The sequence below is a fragment of the Eschrichtius robustus genome, chromosome 2 (assembly GCF_028021215.1).
Source record: "Eschrichtius robustus isolate mEscRob2 chromosome 2, mEscRob2.pri, whole genome shotgun sequence".
In the NCBI taxonomy this organism is placed as follows: Eukaryota; Metazoa; Chordata; class Mammalia; order Artiodactyla; family Eschrichtiidae; genus Eschrichtius; species Eschrichtius robustus.
This window is the reverse complement of record NC_090825.1, coordinates 13,171,191-13,196,134: the sequence shown is the minus strand read 5'-3', so window position 1 is coordinate 13,196,134 and position 24,944 is coordinate 13,171,191. Positions and strand designations below refer to the sequence as shown.

General features: G+C 41.0%; 1 protein-coding gene across 1 annotated transcript in view; it reads right to left on the bottom strand.

Moving 5' to 3' along the window:
- Nucleotides 1-24,944, bottom strand: part of FBXL7 (F-box and leucine rich repeat protein 7) — a 428,895-nt gene that overhangs the window by 286,637 nt on the left and 117,314 nt on the right. Inside the window, exon 2 of the mRNA XM_068535166.1 lies at nucleotides 20,017-20,106. Within this exon, the coding sequence (XP_068391267.1) occupies nucleotides 20,017-20,106 (90 nt within the window). The remainder of the gene's footprint in view (nucleotides 1-20,016; nucleotides 20,107-24,944) is intronic.

Sequence of the window (24,944 nt, the reverse complement as noted above, 5' to 3'; positions counted from 1 at the left end):
GCCCTTGAAACACGGTCTGCAGTCAGCCTGACTGGTGAGACAGGCTGTCTAGCCCCCTTAGCACCACCAACACCTACTGCGTGCACTCGACGCTAGAATTACACACTCACTCTACAGCAGTGCTTTCTCAAACTTTAATGTGCGTATCAGTCACCCAGACAGCTTATTAAAATGAAGATCTGGCAGGTGTGGGGGAAGCCTGAAATCTCTGACAAGCTCCCAGGATGCGATGTTGCTGGTTCTGGGTCCCACTTTGAGTAGCCCAGGGCTAGATGACCAATGTTCACAAGCCCCCTGGCAGCTTCACACTTAGCTATCCTCATGGGTGGGTACCATTCATTCTTCCAGTACCCACTGGAGGACCCTTCCTCATCATGCAAGCTTGGATCAAACATCAGGTCCTCTGAGAAGCTCCTGAAGATCGGCAGGCATGGCCTCTCCTTCCTCTAGGTCCATTGTGGTTTCTAAGTAACACATTAAAAAGAACTAGAGTTCTACTTAATTTGTTTGTCGTTGTGATAGATTGTGTTTCTGGAGGGCAAGGATGATATCTACTGTGTCTTCTTATCCTTAATGCTCTGAACAGGGTCTGTCACAGGGTAGCTGGTAAACTGGGTTAGCCAAATAAATACAGCAGACTTAATGGGCTGCGGTTTCAAGAGTTTACACTTTCCTTAATTTTCAAAATCAGATAATTAGTTTTATCTCCAGTTCTTTCAGTCCCTTGTGTTGTCATTTGTTCAGACTTGTTGACTGGTACTCATTTTAAAGATTCTTTTAAAAACATGTCATCACTTTTTGTGAGCTGCAGTTTTAAATCACAGAGCCCTACAACAAAGAATGGAGTCCAGAAAAGGATGCCTTAGTTCAAGGCATTGAGTAGCTGTATCACCCTGAATCCCCTCACTTCTAAAATGGTTTTAATAATGAACAAAGCAGGACCCTCTGGGGCATTCCCGGATACAGATCATGTCCCCGCCTCTTGTTTGTAAAACAGCTTTAGCCTCTTAGGCCCTCCCTGAGTTTCAAAGAGCAAATTTAATCAGAGAAGTGAGAAAATACAGAAACAAAGGAAAACAGTTAAGAAAGACAAAGTGATAATATTTAGCCATTAAACGAAGTCAAGGACTTTTAGTTCCTCCTCAAGGGCTATAGATAATATCTTGAGCCATATTCTTGAGGTTTTTTTCGGGTACTAAACACCCCCCACCAGGTGGAAGAAGTTAACTGCTAACCACCAGCATGTAGACCCCAGACTGGTTGGAACCAGAAGGTTGATGATGTTGACTCCCAAAATACCACCTGGTTACCTCACCTCCAACCAATCAGAAGAATGTTCAGGAGCCGATCAGGCAACCTGAGACACTCTCCTTCACTTTGCCTTTAGAAACCCTTTGCCAAAAGTCACTGGGGAGTTTGGGTCTTTTGACCACGAGCTGCCCGTTCTCCTTGCTTGGCCCTGCAATAAATGCTGTGCTTTCCTTCATCACAACCCAGTGTCAGTAGACTGCCTTTGCTGTGCATCAGGCGAGCGGACCCAGGCTTGGTTCGGTAACAATAATAGCACGTGCCTCATTGATTCTGGGGGTTAAATAAGATAATATATGTAACACATTTAGGACCATGGTTGGCACAGAGTAAGCACTGTGGAAAGATTAGCTGTTGCTATCAAGTATGCTTTTCAGCATTTATGAAAACATGCTCCTTGCTACTGAAAGAATTGAAGACCAGCATCTATGGCTCTGCTTTCCCTGTCTTACCTGTTAAATGATACTATCTTCTGTCATTGCCTTATGCTTTCTTTGACATGTTTCCCACTTCACCTTCTTACATAACTTCAAACAACATACCATTGTGTAGTTTTCTGCTTTTTCATTCTTGTCTCTCAGCTCATTTGGGATGCTCCTCCCACTGACACCATTCCTGAAGCTCTGGTACTACTTTTCCCTTGATTCTGCACCTGTCTTTATCCCTTTTATATGGGCTTTAAAATCTAAGCTCATATGAGATCCATTCACACTGGCTCCAAATTCTGCTCATTGGAAAGGTTTGCAATTATCAGAATTTCATTCTTCACTTTTTTTAATTTTATAACCTTCCCCATCATTACTTTTTCTAACTTCTGAGGGATAAAACTATCAGCAGAGTGCCTAAATTTATCAGATGCTCTTTATTAGCAGAATGAGAATAAAGCATTTGAGGAGCTCGGTGACCCATCACACCTATCTTTTCTGTCTGCCAAGACAGAAGACTGTGTCATTTATGCATTCAATACATGCAAAAATGAAACATTTCTGCTTCTTTCTCCTTCTATCATAACAAAAATACACCATTTCTAGTTTTAAATATGTGGATTTATTATTAATTATATAACATATCATTTTTAAATTGTACTCCTCCCAATTCTTTCTATTGGATCCGTTACTTTTGAAAAAATAAAAGTATATTTCATCCTACCAAGTTTAAAGACATCAAAACTGAAAAGCATAAAGGATATGCTGCTATATAATCTATGCAAGGAAAAACACTGCAGAAATCCAATCAGTAGTCACATATCCAAAGAGAAGCTTTAAACCTAACTTCAAAAGACTGGAAAACGAATGAATATATTTTGAGTTAAAAGAAAACATTTATAGCCTACATATTAATTTCTAAATGATTCCCTGTTTTAATCTATTTTTTTCTAATATTTGCCAACCACAAATTCATCCCTGTCACCATGAGCAAGAAGTCTTGCATGCTTACTGCAACCAGAGAACACTTAATTCTAAAATGCAAATACTAGACATATGACAAATAAATACTGACAAGATTTTATGAAACAGCACAATATCAGGGGTTTTAACAGACTGCTATATGTGTTAAAGTAAGAGATTGTGTCTTGAGGAGATGCTTCTCAATCTAGGCGTTAGAAAGAACCATTTTTTTTTCAGGTTTCCAATTCATATGAATACTTTGTAAAATGCAACAAAAATGAAGAGAAACATACAAGTTTTTTGTTTTTTTTTTTAAAGGCAGATGTACAAATTACAAGCCCATGAGCATCCCTTTGGATGTTGCAGCATGTTAAGTCGTTACAAAGGATTCTAATCATTCTTAATTTCTACATCTACTTTGATAGAAGCAAATGTTTCACAGAATATCGCTGACCACACTTTGATTATCACTCCTCTGTCATAAGCTACTAGGACAAAACGTGACTGAAAATGGGTCAGAGCCAGACTAGTCCCAAGTACTGTTATTTCTTACCTGGCCCACAACTGACATCTAATGGGCTTTCCTTACTGCCCAATCCCAGGGTCACAGAGCAGCCAGAGTAGTTCTGTCTCTGTTCATGGTCCTCACGGGCTCCTCCTTGCTCTTAGAATAAATCCATAAGCTACACATGGCCTAGAAGGTCCTACAAGAACTGGCTGTGCCTGCTTGTCTGATGTCATCCCTTCTCCCCTCTGTCACTGTCTTGCAAATACACATGGGCCATTGCTCAGGAAAGCCCTCAGCTTCCTCTAGGTCCAGGATCTTCCTACAGGTTGGTCCCTCTTCATGGAATCATGCATCACCACCCATCCATCCTAAAGATTAAAAATGACTGCAGGGACTTCCCTGGTGGCACAGTGGTTAAGAAACCGCCTGCCAAGGCAGGGGTCACCGGTCCAAGCCCTGGTCCGGGAAGATCCCACATGCTGCAGAGCAACTATGCCCATGCGCCACAACTACTGAGCCCGCATGCCACAACTACTGAAGCCTGTGCACCTAGAGCCTGTGCTCTGCAACAAGAGAAGCCACCGCAATGAGAAGTCCGCACACCGCAACAAAGAGTAGTCCCCGCTCGCCGCAACTAGAGAAACCCCGCATGCAGAAATGAAGACCCAACACAGCCAAAAATAAATAAATAAATAAATTTATATTAAAAAAATACATATATAAACATATATATATATATAAATGACTGCAAACACATCAACATTCATCCCATGTAGTGGTAGAGTCAATGCCCCTACCTTCAAATCCAGATGACTCTGTGACCACTGTGACTAACAGAATATGGCAGAATAAATGCAGTGTTATTTCTGAATCCAGAACTTAAGCTGGCAGCTTCCACTTCCTGTCTCTTGAAAGACTCTTTCTGGAACCCTGAGCAACCACATAAGGAGTCTGGTTACCCTGAAACCATCCTGCCAGAGAGGTCAGCTGTAGGCTCTCCAACTGACACTCTAGCCATCCTAGGCAAAGTTTGGGCACACATTGTTTACCATCTAGACTAGCCTATTCACCAGCTGAATACCACCAGTGACCTCAGTCCATGCCACATGGAGCAAAACAATTACAGTCAAGCCCTGTCCAAATGTCAGATTGGGGAAAACAAAAACTGTGAAATAGGGCTTCCCTGGTGGCGTAGTGGTTAAGAACCCACCTGCCAATTCAGGGGATACAGGTTCGAGCCCTGGTCCAGGAAGATCCCACATGCTGCGGAGCAACTAAGCCCATGCGCCACAACTACTGAGACTGCACTCTAGAGCCCGCGAGTCACAACTACTGAAGCCCACGAGCCGCAACTACTGAAGCCTGTGCGCCTAGAGCCCATGCTCCGCAACCAGAGAAGCCACCACAATGAGAAGCCTGCGCACCACAACGAAGGGTAGCCCGTGCTCACCGCAACTAGACAAAGCCTGCACACAGCAACGAAGACCCACCACAGCCAAAAATGAATAAATAAAATAAATAATTTTTTTAAAAACCTCTCTATAAAACTGTGAAATATATTACAATGGTTGTTGTTTGAAGTAACTAAATGTAAAAGCAGAACAATGACTTCCCCAAAGATGTCCACATCCTAATCCCCAGAACCTTGAACATGTTACTTTACATGGTAAAAAGGACTTTGCAGATGTGATTAAGATCTAGAGATGGTACGATTATCCTGGTTTATCCAGGTGGATCCAAAGTCATCACAAAGGTCCTCATAAGAGAGAAGCAGAAGGACCAGAGTCAGAGAGACAGAGGGAAATTTGAAGATGTTATGATGCTGGCTTTGAAGATGAAGGAAGAGGCCATGAACGAAGCTGGAAAAAACATGGAGTGGATTCTCCCCTAGAGACTCTGGAAGAAACACCTCCCTGCCAACACCTTGATTTTAGTCCTCTGAGACTCATGTAGGGCTTCTGACCTCCACGACTGTAAGATAACAGGTTTAGTGGTGATTTGTTACAATAGCAACAGGAAATAAATGCATTAAGTGTTAGGGTAGTTTGTTACACGATAATAGACAACCAGAACACAACTCTCCCTGCCATCACACCTCCTTGCATACCTATATTCAAACAAATCTTTACCTTGCTAATTCTTGTTCATCATTCAGAACCTCAGCTTAAATTTTTACTTGTAGGCAGGTACTGAAGAATATATTCTCAGCATGTAATTTATATCTGAGATTATATAACATCTGAGTCCCTACAAGATGAAAAGTTCCAGAAGGTGAGGTCTATTTGGTCTATTTGGCTCACCAAAGAATCCCCATTCTGCATGTGCAATACCTGGCATTCTGTAAATATTCGATGTAAATGAATACAGAATGAATTAGAATATAAATAATGTATTGGAGCAAAGGCAACTGTAAGCAAGACGAAAAGACAACCCTCAGAATGGGAGAAGATATTTGCAAATGAATCAATGGACAAAGGATTAATCTCCAAAATATATAAACAGCTCATGCAGCTCAATATTAAAGAAACAAACAACCCAATCAAAAAGTGGGCAGAAGACCTAAATAGACATTTCTCCAAAGAAGACATACAGATGGCCAAGAGGCACATGAAAAGCTGCTAAACATCACTAATTATTAGAGAAATGCAAATCAAAACAGCAATGAGGTATCACCTCACACCAGTTAGAATGGGCTTCATCAGAAAATCTACAAACAACAAATGCTGGAGGGGGTGTGGAGAAAAGGGAACCCTCTTGCACTGCTGGTGGGAATGTAAATTGGTACAGCCACTATGGAGAACAGTATGGAGGTTCCTTAAAAAACTAAAAATAGAATTACCACATGACCCAGCAACCCCACTACTGGGCATATACCCAAAGAAAAGCATAATTCAAAAAGACCCATGCACCCCAATGTTCATTGCAGCACTATTTACAATAGCCAGGTCATGGAAGCAACCTAAATGCCCATCAACAAACGAATGGATAAAGAAGATGTGGTACATATATACAATGGAATATTACTCAGCCATAAAAAGGAACGAAATTGGGTCATTTGTAGAGACGTGGATGGGCCTAGAGGCTGTCATACAGAGTGAAGTAAATCAGAATGAGAAAAACAAATATCGTATATTAATGCATATATGTGGAATCTAGAGAAATGGTACAGAAGAACCAGTTTGCAAGGCAGAAATAGAGACAGATGTAGAGAACAAACGTATGGACACCAAGGGGGGAAAGCAGTGGGGGGGGGGATGAATTGGGAGATTGGGATTGACATGTATATACTAATATGTTTAAAATAGACAACTAATAAGAACCTGCTGTATAAAAAATAAAATAAAATTCAAAAAAAACTTTACATTAACACATCATCAAAAAAAATAAAATAATGTATTGGAGCCTTAGTTTGTAAATGTACATAAAGAAGACAAACTGTTAGAAGTGTGTTCAACTAATGGAAAAAAGTGTTAAGAATAGAAAATTCTTTCAAAACTTATTATAAAAAGTCCATGAAAGGAAGTGATGGCTGCCTAGATGGGAGCTGAATGCATATTTGAGCATCAGGGAGGAAAAAAATAGCAAGGTTGACCTTTAACCAAAAATATTAACCAACAGTGAAAAAAAATCAAAGAATTGAATTTTTGATCATATCACATTCAGCAAAATTCCAAAAAACAAAAAAACTGACCAAAGAGACATTCACACCCTTACAGAAAAAGAATCAAATTGAATTTTCTATAAATTGCCTCTTTAACATGGAAAGTTGGACAATATTGGAAAACACTGTCCCTCAGTATCCGCAGGAGATTGGTTCCCGGAGTCCCCACATGTATCAAAATTTATGGATGCTCAAGTCCCTTACATAAAATGGTATAGTATGTAATCCGTGATTCTCAGCGATAACCCTTGATGATATCTTGAAATATGCCCCCTCACTCGTTTTCCTTTAAGAATATAATCCTAGGGACAATTGGGATCACATAAGAAATGATGCTTCATAATCTGCATTCTTCATAAATGTTTTTTTACATCATTAAACATTGTTTGCTAACATGTTTTTAATAGCTTAACAGGACTTTTACACACAAATGTCTCAATAAAATATTTTACCAACATGTTTATATTATAAAAGTTAAGAAACTATAACTACAAATAAAACTCAGACTTGTAAGGTAATTTCCTAGTGTGAAATTCCTAGATCAAAGTCCGTATACAATTTTTAAGGCTCTTGATTCACATGTATCAGCATTTTCTGATTGTGAGGTATAATAAAAGAAGTTTGAGAAATAAAATATGCTACTTGAAGATTAACAACATAGACTAACACATCAAAAGCTCTGAGAAGTCCAGCAATAAAAAAGAAACCTGTGTTGAACTTAGCTTAATAGAAAGATAAATATTTTGAACAATATATTTTCTACCCCATACGGCATGAACTACCCCATGAATGTGCTGGTGGTCTCCTTTAGCTTTATGACCACTTCTGTTTTTATGCTTTGAAAGGTTCTTCTACCCCAAGATCATAAAACAAGTCATCTATACATAATTTGAACATTTAAATCTTTCGTCCATCAAGAATTTATTTTGGCATCAGGAACACCTTAGATTCTCCATGTTCCTTTTTTTTTAAATGAGAGGCTGATTTTCCTGTTAGGAATACTGACAAGGCTTATCTCCCTTCTCCAGTTATAATGCCATCTTTATCATATCCTAAATGGCCATAGATAACTCAATCTACCTTGAGCTCTCTGTTCCATTACACCAAGCTCCACCATACCACACTTCTTAAACATTTGTAAATGCAGAATATATTTTCGTGACACTAAGGAAATGGTACTTTCATTACGCGTTTCCAAAATTTTTCTTGGATATTCTCACATGCACATGTATGAATTCAACAAATGAGTTCAACATATAAGTAATTCAACATCCATACGCTGATACATATGTAATTGAACTGAATTCATCATGCACATACGGTAGGTACATATAGATGTTGGATTTATTCTTCTAGGTTAAGAAAGTAGAATTTGGTCAAGTTTCAAAATTAAAATCATATTGGGGGACTTCCCTGGTGGTCCAGTGGTTCCAAATGCAGAGGATGTCGGTTCGATCCCCAGTGGGGCAACTAGGATCCCACATGCCACGAGGCAACTAAGCCCACGTGCCACAACTAGTGAGCTTTCGTGTCACAACTGGAGAGAAGCCCACGCACCGCAACAAAGAGCCCGCACACTGCAGCGAAAGAGCCCGCGTGCCACAACTAAGACCTGATGCAGCCAAAAAATAAACAAATATATATTTTTAAAAATCGCATTGGGATTTTCATAATAATTATGCTGAGTTCATTTAGGGGAGACTTTTCCATACAAAGTCCTCCTGTCCCAGAACAAGGCTGGATATGGAACTTACGTAAAGTGACTGTGATTAAGCTGATGAAATTAAACCAGCTAATATGCAGAGGGACTCACACTGAATATAATTTTTAAATTCAATCCGCATGACCAACACATGAAGTAGATAATATTATTATTCCTGGTTCACAGAGAAGAAAATTAAAGCTACGTAACTTGGGTCACAGATATATGGGGAGTTACAAAATCACAAAATTTTTGTTGTACGGGTTTTTTTCCCCTCTCATTCAGATTAAATGAAGAGTTCAATCTCCAACTTCATTTTCCAAATACATCCATTAACCAGAATTTAGCTCTGTAAATCTCTGCAATTGGATGAATTCACTTCCCAATCTCCATCCTGACCAGTTCCAATCCAGCAAGACAAAACATCTGAACTTTATAGTTTCCTAGTTTCTAGGAAATAGAATATAGCTGGCAAAAGATAATCTGAGGTCAAGGTTGGTTCTAGGATAATTCTTTTAAAAAAAGTAAAGGGGCTTCCCTGGTGGCGCAGTGGTTGAGAATCTGCCTGCCAATGCAGGGGACACGGGTTCGAGCCCTGGTCTGGGAAGATCCCACATGCCGCGGAGCAACTAGGCCCGTGAGCCACGATTACTGAGCCTGCGCGTCTGGAGCCTGTGCTCCGCAACAAGAGAGGCCGCCATAGTGAGAGGCCCGCGCACCGTGATGAAGAGGGGCCCCCGCTTGCCGCAACTGAAGAAAGCCCTCGCACAGAAACGAAGACCCAACACAGCCATAGATAAATAAATAAATAAGTTTAAAAAATAATCTGTACTTAAAAAAAAAAAAAAAAAAAAACTCTAAAAAAAAAAAAAAGTAAAGAACAATATTATTTTCTTTTTTAGGAATGGTTTTTCTAACATTTTCTTCATAAGAAGTCAGTGAACCCAAAGAATATGAGCACGTTTGTTAACTGGCCAATTCAGCCATATTTTGTGCCAATAAAATGAAACTTACTTCTCCAATTTCATCAGTTAAAGAACCACAGGCTCTAATTTGGTACTTTGAGATGTCAGTAAATGAAGAATTGAAACAATTCAATGTATTGAGGTTAAAAGAGATTAAAAAGGGATTTAATAAAATTAAATTGGTGAGGGGAAAGAACATATTTTCCTCGTCCCTTAAAATTGAGATTGCAGGGAGGGGTGCTGAATAGCCCTAGAATTCTTAGATTTCTAAGTTTATTTCATTTGCTGATCTAAAATGTTAAAAAACTTTCTGAGAGAAACTGGTTGTTTATAGAGCTAGTATTCAGACAACTTAACCTTTTGGTTTAAAATAGTAAAACATATGAAAACACAGAAACTAGACATATCTTCTGTTCTATCTTCCTTTCAACATGCCTATTCTGCTCTAAAAAGTTGTTTGTCCCTTTAACACAAAAGGCAACTGAAAACACACTGATGGCAAATATTCCCATGATGTGCCTCAAGTTTCCCTAAGCAATAGCATTACTCTTTTTTCTAAAAAGTAACTATGCTTCTCACATATTACTTTGGTTTTGCACTGCTTTTGTCAGTACGGTCTTTGTGACTACAGTTGGAAAGTTAATCAAGAGGTCTACTCCTCCTTAAAATCTTGAATAACAACCCAGTCATTCATTCAATAAACATGTATTAAATGCTTATTACATGTCAAATACTGTGGTAGCCACAGGGTATACAAAGCTGGATAAAACACAGTTCTTTCCTCAAAGAAGTTCAAGCTAGTGCAGGAAGGACACTGTGGAGGTATGAATTGAAGCATATACAAAATGCTTATGCAGTTGACATCTCGATTGAGCTGTAGCCTATTACTTGTCACTGCTACAGAGCATGCATATCTGAGCATATTTGGAGATCTGATGGGGCAGGCCCAACAGAGGTGATAGGTTTGGTTGCTGAGTAGTAGAAAACTCTTAGTAGCAAATGAAATTTCATACTATAAGAACATATGTATAGAGCAATGATTTATAATATACAATACTATAAATTGGTAAAATCAGTGTATACTGTTACTTTAAGAAATACTTTTACCCCTGCTCTAACTTTACTCAAAGTGAGCCCACAGCAGCAGGAACCCCTTGCTTGATTCCCAGATTTATGTCTTGAATATATTTCTCCACTAAAAGGCCCCAGACTCTTTGGGGCATGACTTATTCTGTGTCTTGGGCGGAAGAAAAGAAAATAGGATGGACATTCTTTTGTGGCCAGAAAGCAAGGATGGTTTTATAGCATGAAGGACAGGGCTGGAAGGGCAAAGGAGATGCTTAAAGGTTTTTCACAGAAGTTGTGAAAAGCCAAAGATCAAAAAGATCCACTTTTTGATCAAAAAGAGAATAATAATTATTAATAATCAGAACAAAGTGAGAGTTTGTAATTAGAGTCAAAAGAGAAAAGGTAATATAAGTTGCATAAGCCACTATAAGTTATATAAAATACTGTTATATACAACAGAAGATAAACATAATAGAATACTTAAATTTGGGCTAATGTTAATGGTAAGGGAGTGTTCGTTGACGGATTCTTTAGAAGTTGGCTTTAGTTGTATCTGTGTAAGTCGGGTGACTACAAAGAAGGCAAGCGAACAGTCTCAAGAGTGAGTCCTTGATTTCTCTAGGAAATTCCCTCCCTCCAAGAATTTTGTGAGTTTGGTAAAGACTGACTAGCGATTTTCAGGGACACAGGACAGCGTCACTTTGGGCACCACTACCCCACAGGTTGTTGGAGTATCTCCCCAGCTCCACGATTCCTTCTTCTTCCCATCATCTCCCTCTTCCCTCCCCTGGATTCCCCCTGTGTCTCCTTCCTCTGAAGCTCAGAATCTCTACTGTGCAGAGGAATCTAGCTTTCTAAAGCCCACATCGGGAAACTCACTCAAACACATGCAGTTATTTGGAAGAACAAATGTCCTCCAGTGTACCAGGTGGCCAACCCCACCCTGGAAGGCAGAAGCAGTTATAAACAGCTGAAAACTCCCCAGTTATATTTATAATTACTGACTGTATTACTATCTGCTTCCCACAGACTGCATCCTTATAACAATTCTTCAATCACCTCTTAATGATCACAAAGAATTTCTAAGTTACTTGTATATTATTCCCTCCATAATGTGGGTTTTCTATATTTTTTAGGAATACATAGAATGTAAAGGAATGTCCTTTACAACTCAAGTGCTTTTCTCTCATTTATTAATCAGCCTAACAGCCTTGGGAAGTCAGGGACTTCCTGAGGAAGTTAGTTTATCCTCAGGAAGTTATTTCCCGGTCAAAGAGGACGTAAACAGACATGTTAACCCGAGTTTTAAGGTCAGATTCTGTCCATGACTGTAAAGGGCAAATATTTCCAACATCAGGATATTTGTCCTAAAACGTTGGTTCCCAACTTCCTCCATATTCTTTCTTTGCCTGAGATGAGCTCAGAAGTTGGTTCCTGAGTGTAAAACCTTCCAAATAACCCAAACAAAGACGGTGGGTGCACAGTGTCACAGAATGATAGCCTATTTGTCACTGACAACCCCAATTATATGGGATCCACGGAAAACCTAATACAAAGAATGTGCAGTCACTCCATAACTAACCGTTTCAGTGAAAGAGTGGGTGTTCAACGCACTTTTTGACCCTATTCAACGCTGCCAGAGAAAGGTCTGTTCAGAAGCCTCCACTTTCCCCCACGTAAGCCCAAATGGATTTTTCTTCACAATCTAACATGCCATGCTGTATCACCCTCTCCACCCTCCACCTTCTACCCACACAGCAAAAGCCAAGTCCCGGGTTCCCAGGATGCCTTTCCCAACTCCTCCAGCTATAGCACTTCTTCAGATCACTTGTTGGGACACAATCCCATACTACCCCAAACTATTATTTAACTGTTTCGTAAGTGTTTATTTCCCCCAGTAATTGTGAAAGTTCTGAAAGCAATGGATCTTGTCATAAAATCAAATTCCTCAGGGAACCAAAACAGCTAATAGCAATATTGTGAAGGATGATTGTTTATGGCGTTAGAGAATGATGGAGACTCAAGAGCTGCAGGTTGGATGTTCCACTTAAATCCGTTAAACCCAAAGTTAGTTTTGAAAATTCTTCAGGCAGAAGAAGGGTAGGGATCATTCTCTGTGCTACCAGTTTGTGACTAACATACATTTTGTAGCCCCCAATCAGGGCCTAAACAAATGTATCTGAACCTGGATTACATCCTTTTATAAATTCCCATCTAGTTAAATTACTGAAATTACTGATATCTTAAGAATGATCCAAGCTTTTATTACAAACACACTTAGTTGTACTTAGATGAATCAGAATGTCTATAGTTGAAATATATTGATTATTTGAGTGCTTTTTTACAAGTTACAAGATGTAGGTGAAGGAAACAAACATAGAATTTTGCACACGAGATTAGAATACTGAAGATCTGAGAAACTCTGGCTGTCTCAAGTATTACTTTAAAATGTCCTTAAACACACAACACATACACACACACTCACAGAGAAACTTAATTTCCTTCTGAGACTATTAAATGACATTTTTGCCATTCTGGATAATTCATTTGGGAAGATAATTCCCTCAAGAAATTAAACTTATTTCTTGAGTCTGAGACGGTATTTGTAATTTTAATGTACATTTCTAGGCTTACATAACCATTTTCTGGATATTGAGTTGATGAGCTTTCCTCTGCTTAAACTAACCCTCAGATGCAAATGTGACTTCCTTATTAAATTGGGCACATTAAATCTATGAAATGTTCAAATCGCCAGATGTAATTGGTGCAGTTTTTCAAAAGTCACCTAACTTACAATTAAGCAGTCGCTTCAACCGTAAAGGAAATTTGATCAGGAAGCAGTAAGGTGCTAATTTAATTACCAAAACACATTAAGCTTCAAAGCTAAAGCCTTGCAAGGCATTCCTAAATGATCCTGAAATTTTAGAGATAGTTAAGTTTAAAATTTAATTTTTAAAGGCAAAACAAAGCTCTATAATAATCAGTCATCACCTTCCTCATATACTGAATAAAAGTTCCTAAACACCAGTTTTTGATTTTGGAATCTCTTCCTCCCCATAAGGTCCTCCACCCTACCTTCCAATTTTATAACTATTTTATTTATTTATCTATCTATCTGTGCCACACACAGCATGTGGATCTTAGTTCCACGACCAAGGGGCGAACCCGCGCCCCCTGCAATGAAAGCGCGGAGTCAACCACTGGACCGCCAGGGAAGTCATCCCTTTATAACTATTTCAAAAGAGATTTCTTCAGAGTCATTTTCTTTCTCCAGTTCTTTATATTCCTCTTCCTATGTTATCACTCTATTTGCTCCTGTGTCATAGATAGAATTTCATTCAACTGTAATAGACTGCTTCAAGGTACATTTCCATTCTTCCAAGGCACATGGTCTGAGATTGGTATCTACCACTTGTGTGCATTTCCAACTTAAGAATAATTCCATGGCTCAGTTTTAAAGGGAAAACAAGCAATACAACTATTCAGTACTTTTATATTACATACACTATAGACCCCATATCATGATTAACTTACATATCAATTTCAAACCCTAACTCTGTCTGGTGCAGTCTGTTAAGGGCACAGTTATGGTAACCGGAAAACTAAGCCTTCAACAGTGCCGTATAAAAGCAACTTGGAATGTTGACTTTTGCTTTCTATAACTGAGGATTTGAAGTCATTTTCTAGACTATACATGGGCACAAAAGTGTTTCCATGCAGACTATCAGCAATCTAGACACGATTATGAGTTGGCTTTTGAAAAGGTACTTCTCATAAGTACTTTCAAAATATACTTTGATATAAACTTATAACAATGACTAGTATGAAATTCTCATTACTTTTGCATGACAATTACAAAACAAGCATTAAGAATAAATCTTAGCACTCAGCACTCAAAGCCTATCTTTGCTACTCACCAGTTTTACATGACTTTGGGCCACCCTGATTCTTCCCCAGTCTCCCTGTTTTCATCTGCCAAATGGAAACATTTATGCCTACGTCACAAGAGAAGTGTGACGATGAAACAAAGATGAATGGAATAATGCTCATGAAAGTACTAGTAAGAGCCTGAAATAAGTGTCCGAGAAATGTCTGTTGAGTTTGTTGGATAGTCAAAAAGCCTTTTTGGGAAACAGAATCTACCTTGAGTTAAAAGTATCATCTTTCTCTTCTTGAGTGATTCATGTGAATCTTGTCTGAGGAGTACATTCAAGAAGTAAAAAGATAATATAAAGAAGACAAAGAGAATAAAAGCAAAGCCAAATGCCTGGACATTTTAAAAATAACTCTATTTAGAATTGGTCTAAATTGGACACCGAAAACATGAGAACCCAGGACTGTATAAATAAACTGGTGATTTTAGGTTCACGGAAAGAATATCACCTCAAATTCTTCATAAATCAACTCATTTCGGATGAAATATTTTAAAATGAACTTCTTTCAGGGAGTTAATTATAATGGGCAATTTCACAATGTAATGTTATGCTGATCTACTAAAAGGCTATTTTATAATCATGAGCTGACAAAGGTAGTGTCTCCATCTCTGGAAGCGAATCTACTTAAGTAGGTTGAGATCCTTTTGCCATTTGAAGCAGCTCCCCTCCTCCCACTGGAAGGACTGATCTACTGGGGCTCAACAGTCTTTCTCAAACTCTTCCAAACAGCCCGCCTCAGCTTTGCAACCAGCTCAAAATAGGCAGCGAGAGATCGGGTGCACAAATGAGGGTTAAACAGCTTCATGCTCCAAAGGCAAAAGCTTTTTTAAAAGGTTATGCTTTTTTCTAATTGGACCATCTTTCACCAAAACATTACTGTGTCGGACTCCTGCTTGACAATGTATTAGGTGTGTAATCTTGAGCAAATCTCTTCAGTTCTCTGTGCCACAGGAATTTCTTTGTAGAACGACTGCAGTAGATCAGAAAATTGCCAAGGCTTTTTGTAGCTCTAAAAATTCTCGGATTCCACGGTTGCTCGGCTTGATAACCAACATGGATAAACAGCCATCACACTTATAAATTGTGTTGTCCGTGAGTTCAGTATCTAAACTTGAACATGATTAAAGAGCAGCTGAGTGAAGCTGACTCTTCATCAGCCACAACTACATCTGGCCTTTGAACTAACCACTTCATTTTCCCCCAGCTCAAGAGAGGGCTGAGTTGTTGAGATACCACCCTTAAAGCCACACCCTCACGCCCACCGGGCCCACCCCCACCCCCACCCCCACCCCCCGGCCGCCCATTCCATGAAAGAAACCTAAGCTCAGCTTCCTATTTCTAGGAAGCTTCTTCATGATCTAACCTAATCCAACCGATTCTGCTCACAGCTGGACATGACTTTCAAAGAGCTGAAGGTCAAAGGCCATCCTCTCCAGTACAAGAGAAAACACCCTGTGGGTGAGAAAGACAGAAAAAAAATGGAAGAGAAAGAATAGTAACACAACTGGAAAGAATTAAGCTATGGTTTATGATGTTGGAATGCAGATTTTGTCGGGGAAAAAATGGAAAGTTCTCCAGCTTTCTACACTTGAACCCAGACCCCCTACAGTATCAGGAAATCAGGAACTTAAACTGTCACAAGAAATATAATGGGTCTTAAAGAAAGCCTATACCTTATCAGAGAGAAAGCACTGCAGGCTGCCAATTGCTTGAAAGGGGTGTGGCTTTAGAGTCACAAATTAAGATGCATGAAAGTTTTGCATGAGATTTTGGAACAGAACACTACCATCAAGTAAAAAATGCCATTCTCTTTTGGATTAAAATCAAATTGTATCATCATCTGGGCCCACCATCCTAGGGGAATAGCCTTATGACCCGAAGCGGATCATACGCTGCAACTTTAGATAGCAAAGACATAAGCCCTTAGCAAAGAATCCGACTTGGAGGGAATAAATGTGATGCCTCAAGCCATTAGGGTTGGATGCTAACATGTTTAAAACCTGAACTGAGGTTAGCAACTATCCAAGAAAAGCTAAAAAATAAATAAATTAATTAAAAGGTTGGGAAATCTATGGGTCTATAATCTCTCCCGTCTTCCAGAGCTTCATGGGAGAATATGCACGTACCATGACAGGTCAACTCTGCCAGGGCACCACATGCTGGGCTATGAACCCTCCTGGTCCAGGGATTTGTTATGATGGCTTTCAGGCCAGTTCTGGCCCCAAGGCCAGAGCATCTCAGGAGAAGCTTCCAGCCTCCAGCCCTGCACTTTGTACTGGCCAAGACTCAGCCTCTCACCTCTCAGAGTTGGGAGGTGGCATATTAAAAGAATGGTTTGTGATGGTTTAGATATAAGTCTGAAGGTCAGGCGGCGGCTCCCCAAAATCCTTTTTTCATGTGTAAAATTCAATGAGTTTTAGTAAATTTACTGAGCTGTGTAACTATCACCACAATCCAATTTTAGAACATTGCCATCTCCCCAATAAGACAGTTAATCACCGTCCCGGTTGCCAGCCCCAGGTTAGCGCATGTCGTGTGTCCTTCCCTTCCCTCCACTCCCAGGTCCTCAGTTTATTTCCCAGCATACGTTGCAGAGAGTGGTTACCCACGTGTTTCCCAGTAAGAGACAGTGCCTGGGCCATCAGCTACCCTGTGGAGGTTGGACACAAATGCACACATGTGCACACACACAGACACACACACACCACCACCCAGGGAGCTGACATACCACCTCCTCATCCAGCCCCTCAGGGAGAAGTCCAACACTGCTCCAAAATGCTTCCAACCCAGCTATTACAGGTACACTCACGGCTTTCAAAAGCTGCGGGAAAACAATATTATCCTCCACAAAAGATATCACGTTTAGAACTCAGTATCACTCAGACCTTTAAACTGAGATCCTCCCTGTGCTTCTTGAAGACAATACCCATGAATTCAGAGGTGAAAAATCCTAAGAGGATCCAAGAACTGAAGAAAATAACCGTAATCATACAGCTTCCAGAAAGTCAGGCACACCACTTACCCAATATGCTTTTTAACATCAAAGGTTAAATATAGTCCTAGAAAACAGTGGAAAGAGAATCAAAGAAGCATTTTTAAATGTACTCTTGTTTAGCGTGTGTAAGAAATCGGTGTCCACCTTCTGTTTTCTTTTCTTTTGTCAGTGTGTTGCATACAGTGGTTACCTAGGTGTTTTCCGGTAGGAGGAACCGTTAATGCCATCAGGTAAATCCACCCTGTGGAGGTCAGAAAATGTGATGCCCTGACTGCTCGTCCTGAGAGGTGGACCTGGGCTCTGTCATCTGTGCACTGAGAAAATGAGCACTGGCTATTATGCTGCTATCTGGAAAAAACTAGACCCCATAATACGAGACCACTCTGTGGCAAACAACCCTGAAACACATTTTAATGTAACTAATACCCACATCAAATTCATTTTTTAATATTGTAAAATTTTCATTGAAAAACAGTGGCAAAATGGATTCATGCAAATAAATAGCAAATCAACACATTCTTTAAAAAATTTTTTAGATAAGCAAAAAATGGATCGCATCTTTCATAACGACGAGGTACTTCCACTTAACGAGTTCAGAAAAAACTCCGTATCAATTTAGCCCAGTTGCTAAAAATTCTGTTTCATATGAACATCACACATTTTCCCATTTTTCTCTCCTGAAAACACACTGTGACCAAAATGTATGAAACACTGACTGGGCCTACACCAAAAGGATCTTCCTAAGAAAATGGCAAAACAAAAATGAAAAAATTTTTCATAGTTTTATAGGTTTTTTTGAAGCATAAAGGCAGACATTTTTAAAACGCATGAAATCCCATGGCCCCTTCCCCCAACCTTTGCAACAGAGCTCATATATTTTTGTATTTTCTATTTTTGAAAAGGAGAAAAAATATTAAGAGAACTTAAATCCGGATAGGGAAACCCAGAAGAATTATTTCACATACTTTTAACTTTCTATTTTCACAGCCACTCAAATTAGACAAATTACTGTGACAAGCGTGACTGTAAAATAATGGTGGAAAGAAGTGATAATCTTACAAAACACAGATTTCTGATTAGAGCAGATCATAAATCAATTAAATTGAAGTGATTTCCACTCTGGCTTTTAAGAATCAAAGCAAAGGTCTAAAATCAATTTACCCGATTTGCACATTACCTTAACTGAATTTCAAGAATGATCTAATCCCCATATTTGAATGAACAGGCACAAAATTAAAGCTGGATTGCTACCTGATTCTTCACTACATTAAGGAGAACACTCCAATCTGTTTTGCCGCAGAATGCTGGTAAAAACAACGCTAAGGCACTAAACACAAGGGAATACAATCCAGTTGTAAAAGCTATTTATCCATCAGTCTGGGGATAATTAACCCAGAGAAGATAATTCTTATTTGAAACACACCAAGTCAAAGAATACCCAAAGAGAAGATACACACAACAGAATTAAAGCATCATCATTAATGCATATCCTGTAATGCAGATCAAGAGCAATCGAACAACTGAGATGATCAACACCAGGCTCTGAGGGCGTTTCCCGATATTACAAGCAGCGGAACTTAAGCCTCTGAAACAAGGACTGGAAATGTTGTTTCCACAACACCCTGCACACTAGGAAAGTAGGCTCTATACAGTGTCGTGAGAAAATCAGCTGACACCTCACAAGTCTTTCATTATAAACGGCATTCGTGTCTTCCATGGACCTTCATTCAACAATTCGTTTAGAAAGAACCCTTCGTCAGAAAAGAAGTCATTTAAATGTGTTTCACATTAAAATAAAAGGAGCCGATTCCATAATTGGGTCAACTTTCCACTAAATAACTACAATAGAAACAATGATTTCCACACTCAAACAAGTAAGTAATAACTGAAAAGCTTCTCAACTATTGGGAAACAATTAAATTCCAACACGTGCTACTACATATAGTCAAATTCTTTATCAAGAATATCAATGCAACCAATCTTTGTTCTGACAAGCAGGACTTTTCACTTATTCTTTAAAGAATCAAACAAACCTCTTTTCCTACTCCCCGGGTATTGGTGACTAGTTCAGGTTCTACAAATCACATGACTATAACCTTCCCATTATCAAAATCCTGAATTCCAGGTGTGCCTATTTTGAAAGTTCTTGCAGGAACTTTCAACTGCAGCACAAAGATTTTACAATCATAATGTTTTCCATACTGAAAAACAAGCTATGTCATTCGCAAACACTTCCCAAAAGTCAGCCTGTTATATTTTCACAAAATAACAGCATTTACCTTAAACCGCATCAAAACAACTTTAGTAGACGGTGACAGCAATGCAACAAAAAAGAAACCTGGGAAAACCTTGGCCTTCTCGTATTTAAGAATCTCATATGCTTCCACTCAATAGAACAGAACTGGAACTCACACCTTTTACGTGTCTTCCAAACATAGCCAATACTGTGACCAGAGGGCAAGAGATAATGAAGAGCAGATGCCTACCTTCACTGGTAGCCACATTCTTCTGGGCTTGGGTCGGCGTGTGATCTGTACTTGAACTCACGTCGGATGAGATGCTTGAGCTGCCTTTGCCTAGAGAAAACAGGAACGAGCAGCTTTTGAGTTTTGTAATTTCAGAACTGGACCGTGCCTTGCACTCCATCCCTTATCAAGCCGTATCACTTGTTTCCAAGAAAGAAGCCATAATACCAAGAAAGGAGTTCATTAGGTTCCTTGCTTTAGGCATTAAATATCTTTTGGGAAATATCTGACCCATGTCATAGTAGAACTAAAGCCCTATTATAATATGGCTTGACTATAAACTCAGACAAGATTATAAAACACAGTCAAATATGATAACGTAATCTTGTTTTGGCATACATGTGGATCAGAGAGTCCATGCGGGAAACACATCTACAGTATTAAGTTTTTCTTTGCAACTATAAACTATACGTTTCCTAATAAAGGATAAAGACAAATCTAAGAATGAGACATTATCCAAGGAGCAAGAGCCTGCTGGCTCCAAACAGCTGCAACACCTTAAAAAACAAATTCCCTGCTTTAATGGGTTCTTCATTAAAACGAACAAAAAAAAAAACCCACTTTGTTTTTCTAATGCAGGACTTCTCAAATGGGGGTGCCTCTCCCTCAAGTGGACATCTGGTAATGACTGGTGGTATTTTTAATTGTCACAACTGGGGAAGGTGTGCTACTGGATTCAGTGGGTAGAGGCCAGGGGTGCTTGCTCAACATCTTACAACGTACACAACGGCACCTCATAAGAAAGAATTATGCAGCCCAGGACATCAATTTGCTGAAGCTGAGAAACCCTGGTCTAAATAACCTCACCTCAGCTCACAACTGAGTCTCTACTCTTCTAAATTTTAATTTGAACATATACATTAATATTGCAGACATTCTCCAAATGCACATGAAAGTCTACAAATATGAACCACACTCACTGCCTCGGGAGGGAAGTGCCAATGACCATGGTGGACGGCATTCTAAGATGATCCCCATGGTACCTGCTACAGGCTGAATGCTTATGTTCCCTCAAACTCATATCTTAAAACCTAATCCCCAATGCCATGGTATTAGGAGGTGATTAGCCTTTGGAAGTCATTAGGTCATAAGGGTAGAGCCCTCATGAATGGGATTAGTGCCCTTATTGAAGAGACCCCAGAGCGCTCCCTTGCCCCTTCTACCATGAGGACACAGGGAAAAGATGGCCGTCTACGAACCAGGAAGCAGGTCCTCACCAGACACCTTGATCTCAAACTTTTCAGCCTCCAGAACTGTGAGAATGAAATATCTGTTGTTATGAGCCACCTAGTCTATGGTATTTTGTTGTAGCAACCTGGACAGGCTAAGCCAGTGTCCATGCCCTTGGTAACCTGCTCCCCTTCAGTATGGATAGAACTCGCAATTTGCCACTAAGCAACAGGACATGGCAATGGTGAGAGGATTTTGCCAATGTAATCAAATTTCCTATGGCATTAACTTTAATCAAAAGGGTGATTATCCTGGGTGGGCCTGACCTAAATACATAAGTAAACCCTTTTAAAGAGCCTAGAGGAGAGAGATCCTTCCTACTGTTCTTGAAGAAGCAAAACACCATGAGTTCCACAGCTGCAAGGAAATGAATTCTACCAATCCCACATGAGCATGGAAGAAGACCCCAACCTCAGATGAGAAAGCAGCTCTGGCCAACACCTTGACTGCAGCTTTGCAAGATCCTGAACAAAAGACCCAGCTGGGAGGGAGGAGAGAAGATGGCGGAAGAGTAAGACGCGGAGATCACCTTCCTTCCCATAGATACAGTAGAAATACATCTACACGTGGAACTGCTCCTACAGAACACCCACTGAACGCTGGCAGAAAACGTCTGACCTCCAAAAAGGCAAGAAACTCCCCCCGTACTTGGGTAGGGCAAAAGAAAAAAGAAATAACAGAGACAAAAGAATAGGGACGGCACCTGCACCAGTGGGAGGGAGCTGTGAAGGAGGAAAGATTTCCACGCACTAGGAAGCCCCTTCGCGGGCAGAGACTGCGGGTGGCAGAGGGAGGAAGCTTCGGAGCCACGGAGGAGAGCGCAGCCACAGGGGTGCGGAGGGCAAAGCGGAGAGGCTCCCGCACGGAGGAGCGGTGCCGACCAGCACTCTCCAGCCCGAGAGGCTTCTCTGCTCCCCCGCCGGGGCGGGCGGGGGCTGGGAGCTGAGACTCGGGCTTCGGTCGGATCGCAGGGAGAGGACTGGGATTGGCGGCGTGAACACAGCCTGAAGGGGTTAGCGCACCACAGCTAGCCGGGAGGGAGTCCGAGAAAAAGTCTGCAGCTGCCGAAGAGGCAAGAGACTTTTTCTTCCCTCTTTGTTTCCTGGTGCGCGAAGAGAGGGGATTCAGAGCGCCGCCTAAACGAACTTCAGAGACGGGCGCGAGCCGCAGCTAACAGCGCGGATCCCACAGCAACAGGGGCGCAGAGGAAAAAGCGGAGAGACCCCCGCACAGAGGCTCGGCGCCGAGCAGCGCTCACCAGCCCGAGAGGCTTGTCTGCTCCCCCGCTGGGGCGGGCGGGGCTGGGAGCTGAGGCTCGGCTTCGGTCTGATCGCAGGGAGAGGACTGGGGCTGGCGGCATGAACACAGCCTGAAGGGGTTAGCGCACCACAGCTGGCTGGGAGGGAGACTGGGAAAAGGTCTGCAGCTGCCGAAGAGGCAAGAGGCTTTTTCTTGCCTCTTTGTTTCGCTGCGCACAAGGAGAGGGGATTCAGAGCGCCGCCTAAAGGAACTCCAGAGAAAGGCGCGAGCCGCGGCGATCAGCGCGGACCCCAGAGACGGGCGTGAGACGCTGGGGCTGCTGCTGCCGCCTCCAAAAAGCCTGTGTGTGAGCACAGGTCACTCTCCACACCGCCCCTCCCGGGAGCCGGTGCAGCCCGCCACTGCCAGGGTCCCGTGATCCCCGGACAAATTCCCCGGGAGAACGCACTGCGCGCCTCAGGCTGGTGCAACGTCACGCCGGCCTCTGACGCCGCAGGCTCGCCCCGCCTCCTCCGTACCCCTCCCTCCCCGCGGCCTGAGTGAGCCAGCGCCCCCGAAGCAGCTGCTCCTTTAACCCCGTTCTGTCTGGGCGGGGAATAGACGCCCTCAGGCGACCTACACGCAGAGGCGGGTCCAAATCCAAAGCTGAACCCCAGGAGCTGTGTGAACAGGGAAGAGAAGGGGAAATCTCTCCCAGCAGCCTCAGAAGCAGCGGATTAAAACTCCACAAACAACTTGATGTGCCTGCATCTGTTGAATACCTGAATAGACAATGAATCATCCCAAATTCAGGAGGTGGACTTTGGGAGCAGGATATATTAATTTTTCCCCTGTTCCTTTTTTTTTGTGAGTGTATATGTGTATGCTTCTGGGTGAGATTTTGTCTGTATAGCTTTGCTTTACAATAGCTTTATTTTGCTTCACTATATTATAGCCTCTTTCTTTCTTTCTTTCTTTCTTTCTTTCTTTCTTTCTTTCTTTCTTTCTTTCTTTCTTTCTATTTTTTCTCCCTTTTACTCTGAGCCGTGTGGACGAAAGGCTCTTGGTGCTCCAGCCAGGCATCAGGGCCGTGCCTCTGAGGTGGGAGAGCCAACTTCAGGACACTGGTACACAAGAGACCTCCCAGCTCCACGTAATACCAAACGGTAAAAATCTCTCAGAGATCTCCATCTCAACATCAAGACCCAGCATCACTTAATGACCAGCAAGCTACAGTGCTGAACACCCTATGCCAAACAACTAGCAAGACAGGAACACAGCCCCATCCATTAGCAGAGAGGCTGCCTAAAATCATAATAAGGCCACAGACACCCCAAAATACACCACCAGACGTGGATGTGCCCACCAGAAAGACAAGATCCAGCCTCATCCACCGGAGCTCAGGCACTAGTTCCCTACACCAGGAAGCCTACACAACCCACTGAACCAACCTTAGCCACTGGGGACAGATACCAAAAACAACAGGAACTACAAACCTGCAGTCTGTGAAAAGGAGACCCCAAACTCAGTAAGATAAGCAAAATGAGACGACAGAAAAACACACAGCAGATGAAGGAGCAGGGTCAAAGCACACTAGACTTAACAAATGAAGAGGAAATAGGTAGTCTACCTGAAAAAGAATTCAGAATAATGATAGTAAGGATGATCCAAAATCTTGGAAATAGAATAGACAAAATGCAAGAAACATTTAACAAGGACGTAGAAGAACTAAAGAGGAACCAAGCAATGATGAAAAACACAATAAATGAAATTTAAAATACTCTAGATGGGATCAATAGCAGAATAACTGAGGCAGAAGAAAGGATAAGTGACCTGGAAGATAAAATGGTGGAAATAACTACTACAGAGCAAGATAAAGAAAAAAGAATGAAAAGAACTGAGGACAGTCTCAGAGACCTCTGGGACAACATTAAACGCACCAACATTCGAATTATAGGGGTCCCAGAAGAAGAAGAGAAAAAGAAAGGGACTGAGAAAATATTTGAAGAGATTATAGTTGAAAACTTCCCTAATATGGGAAAGGAAATAGTTAATCAAGTCCTGGAAGCACAGAGAGTCCCATACAGGATAAACCCAAGGAGAAACACGCCAAGACACATACTAATCATACTGTCAAAAATTAAATATAAGGAAAACATATTAAAGGCAGCAAGGGAAAAACAACAAATAACACACAAGGGAATCCCCATAAGGTTAACATCTGATCTTTCAGCAGAAACTCTGCAAGCCAGAAGGGAGTGGCAGGATATACTTAAAGTGATGAAGGAGAAAAACGTACAACCAAGATTACTCTACCCAGCAAGGATCTCATTCAGATTCGATGGAGAAATTAAAATCTTTACAGACAAGCAAAAGCTGAGAGAGTTCAGCACCACCAAACCAGCTTTACAACAAATGCT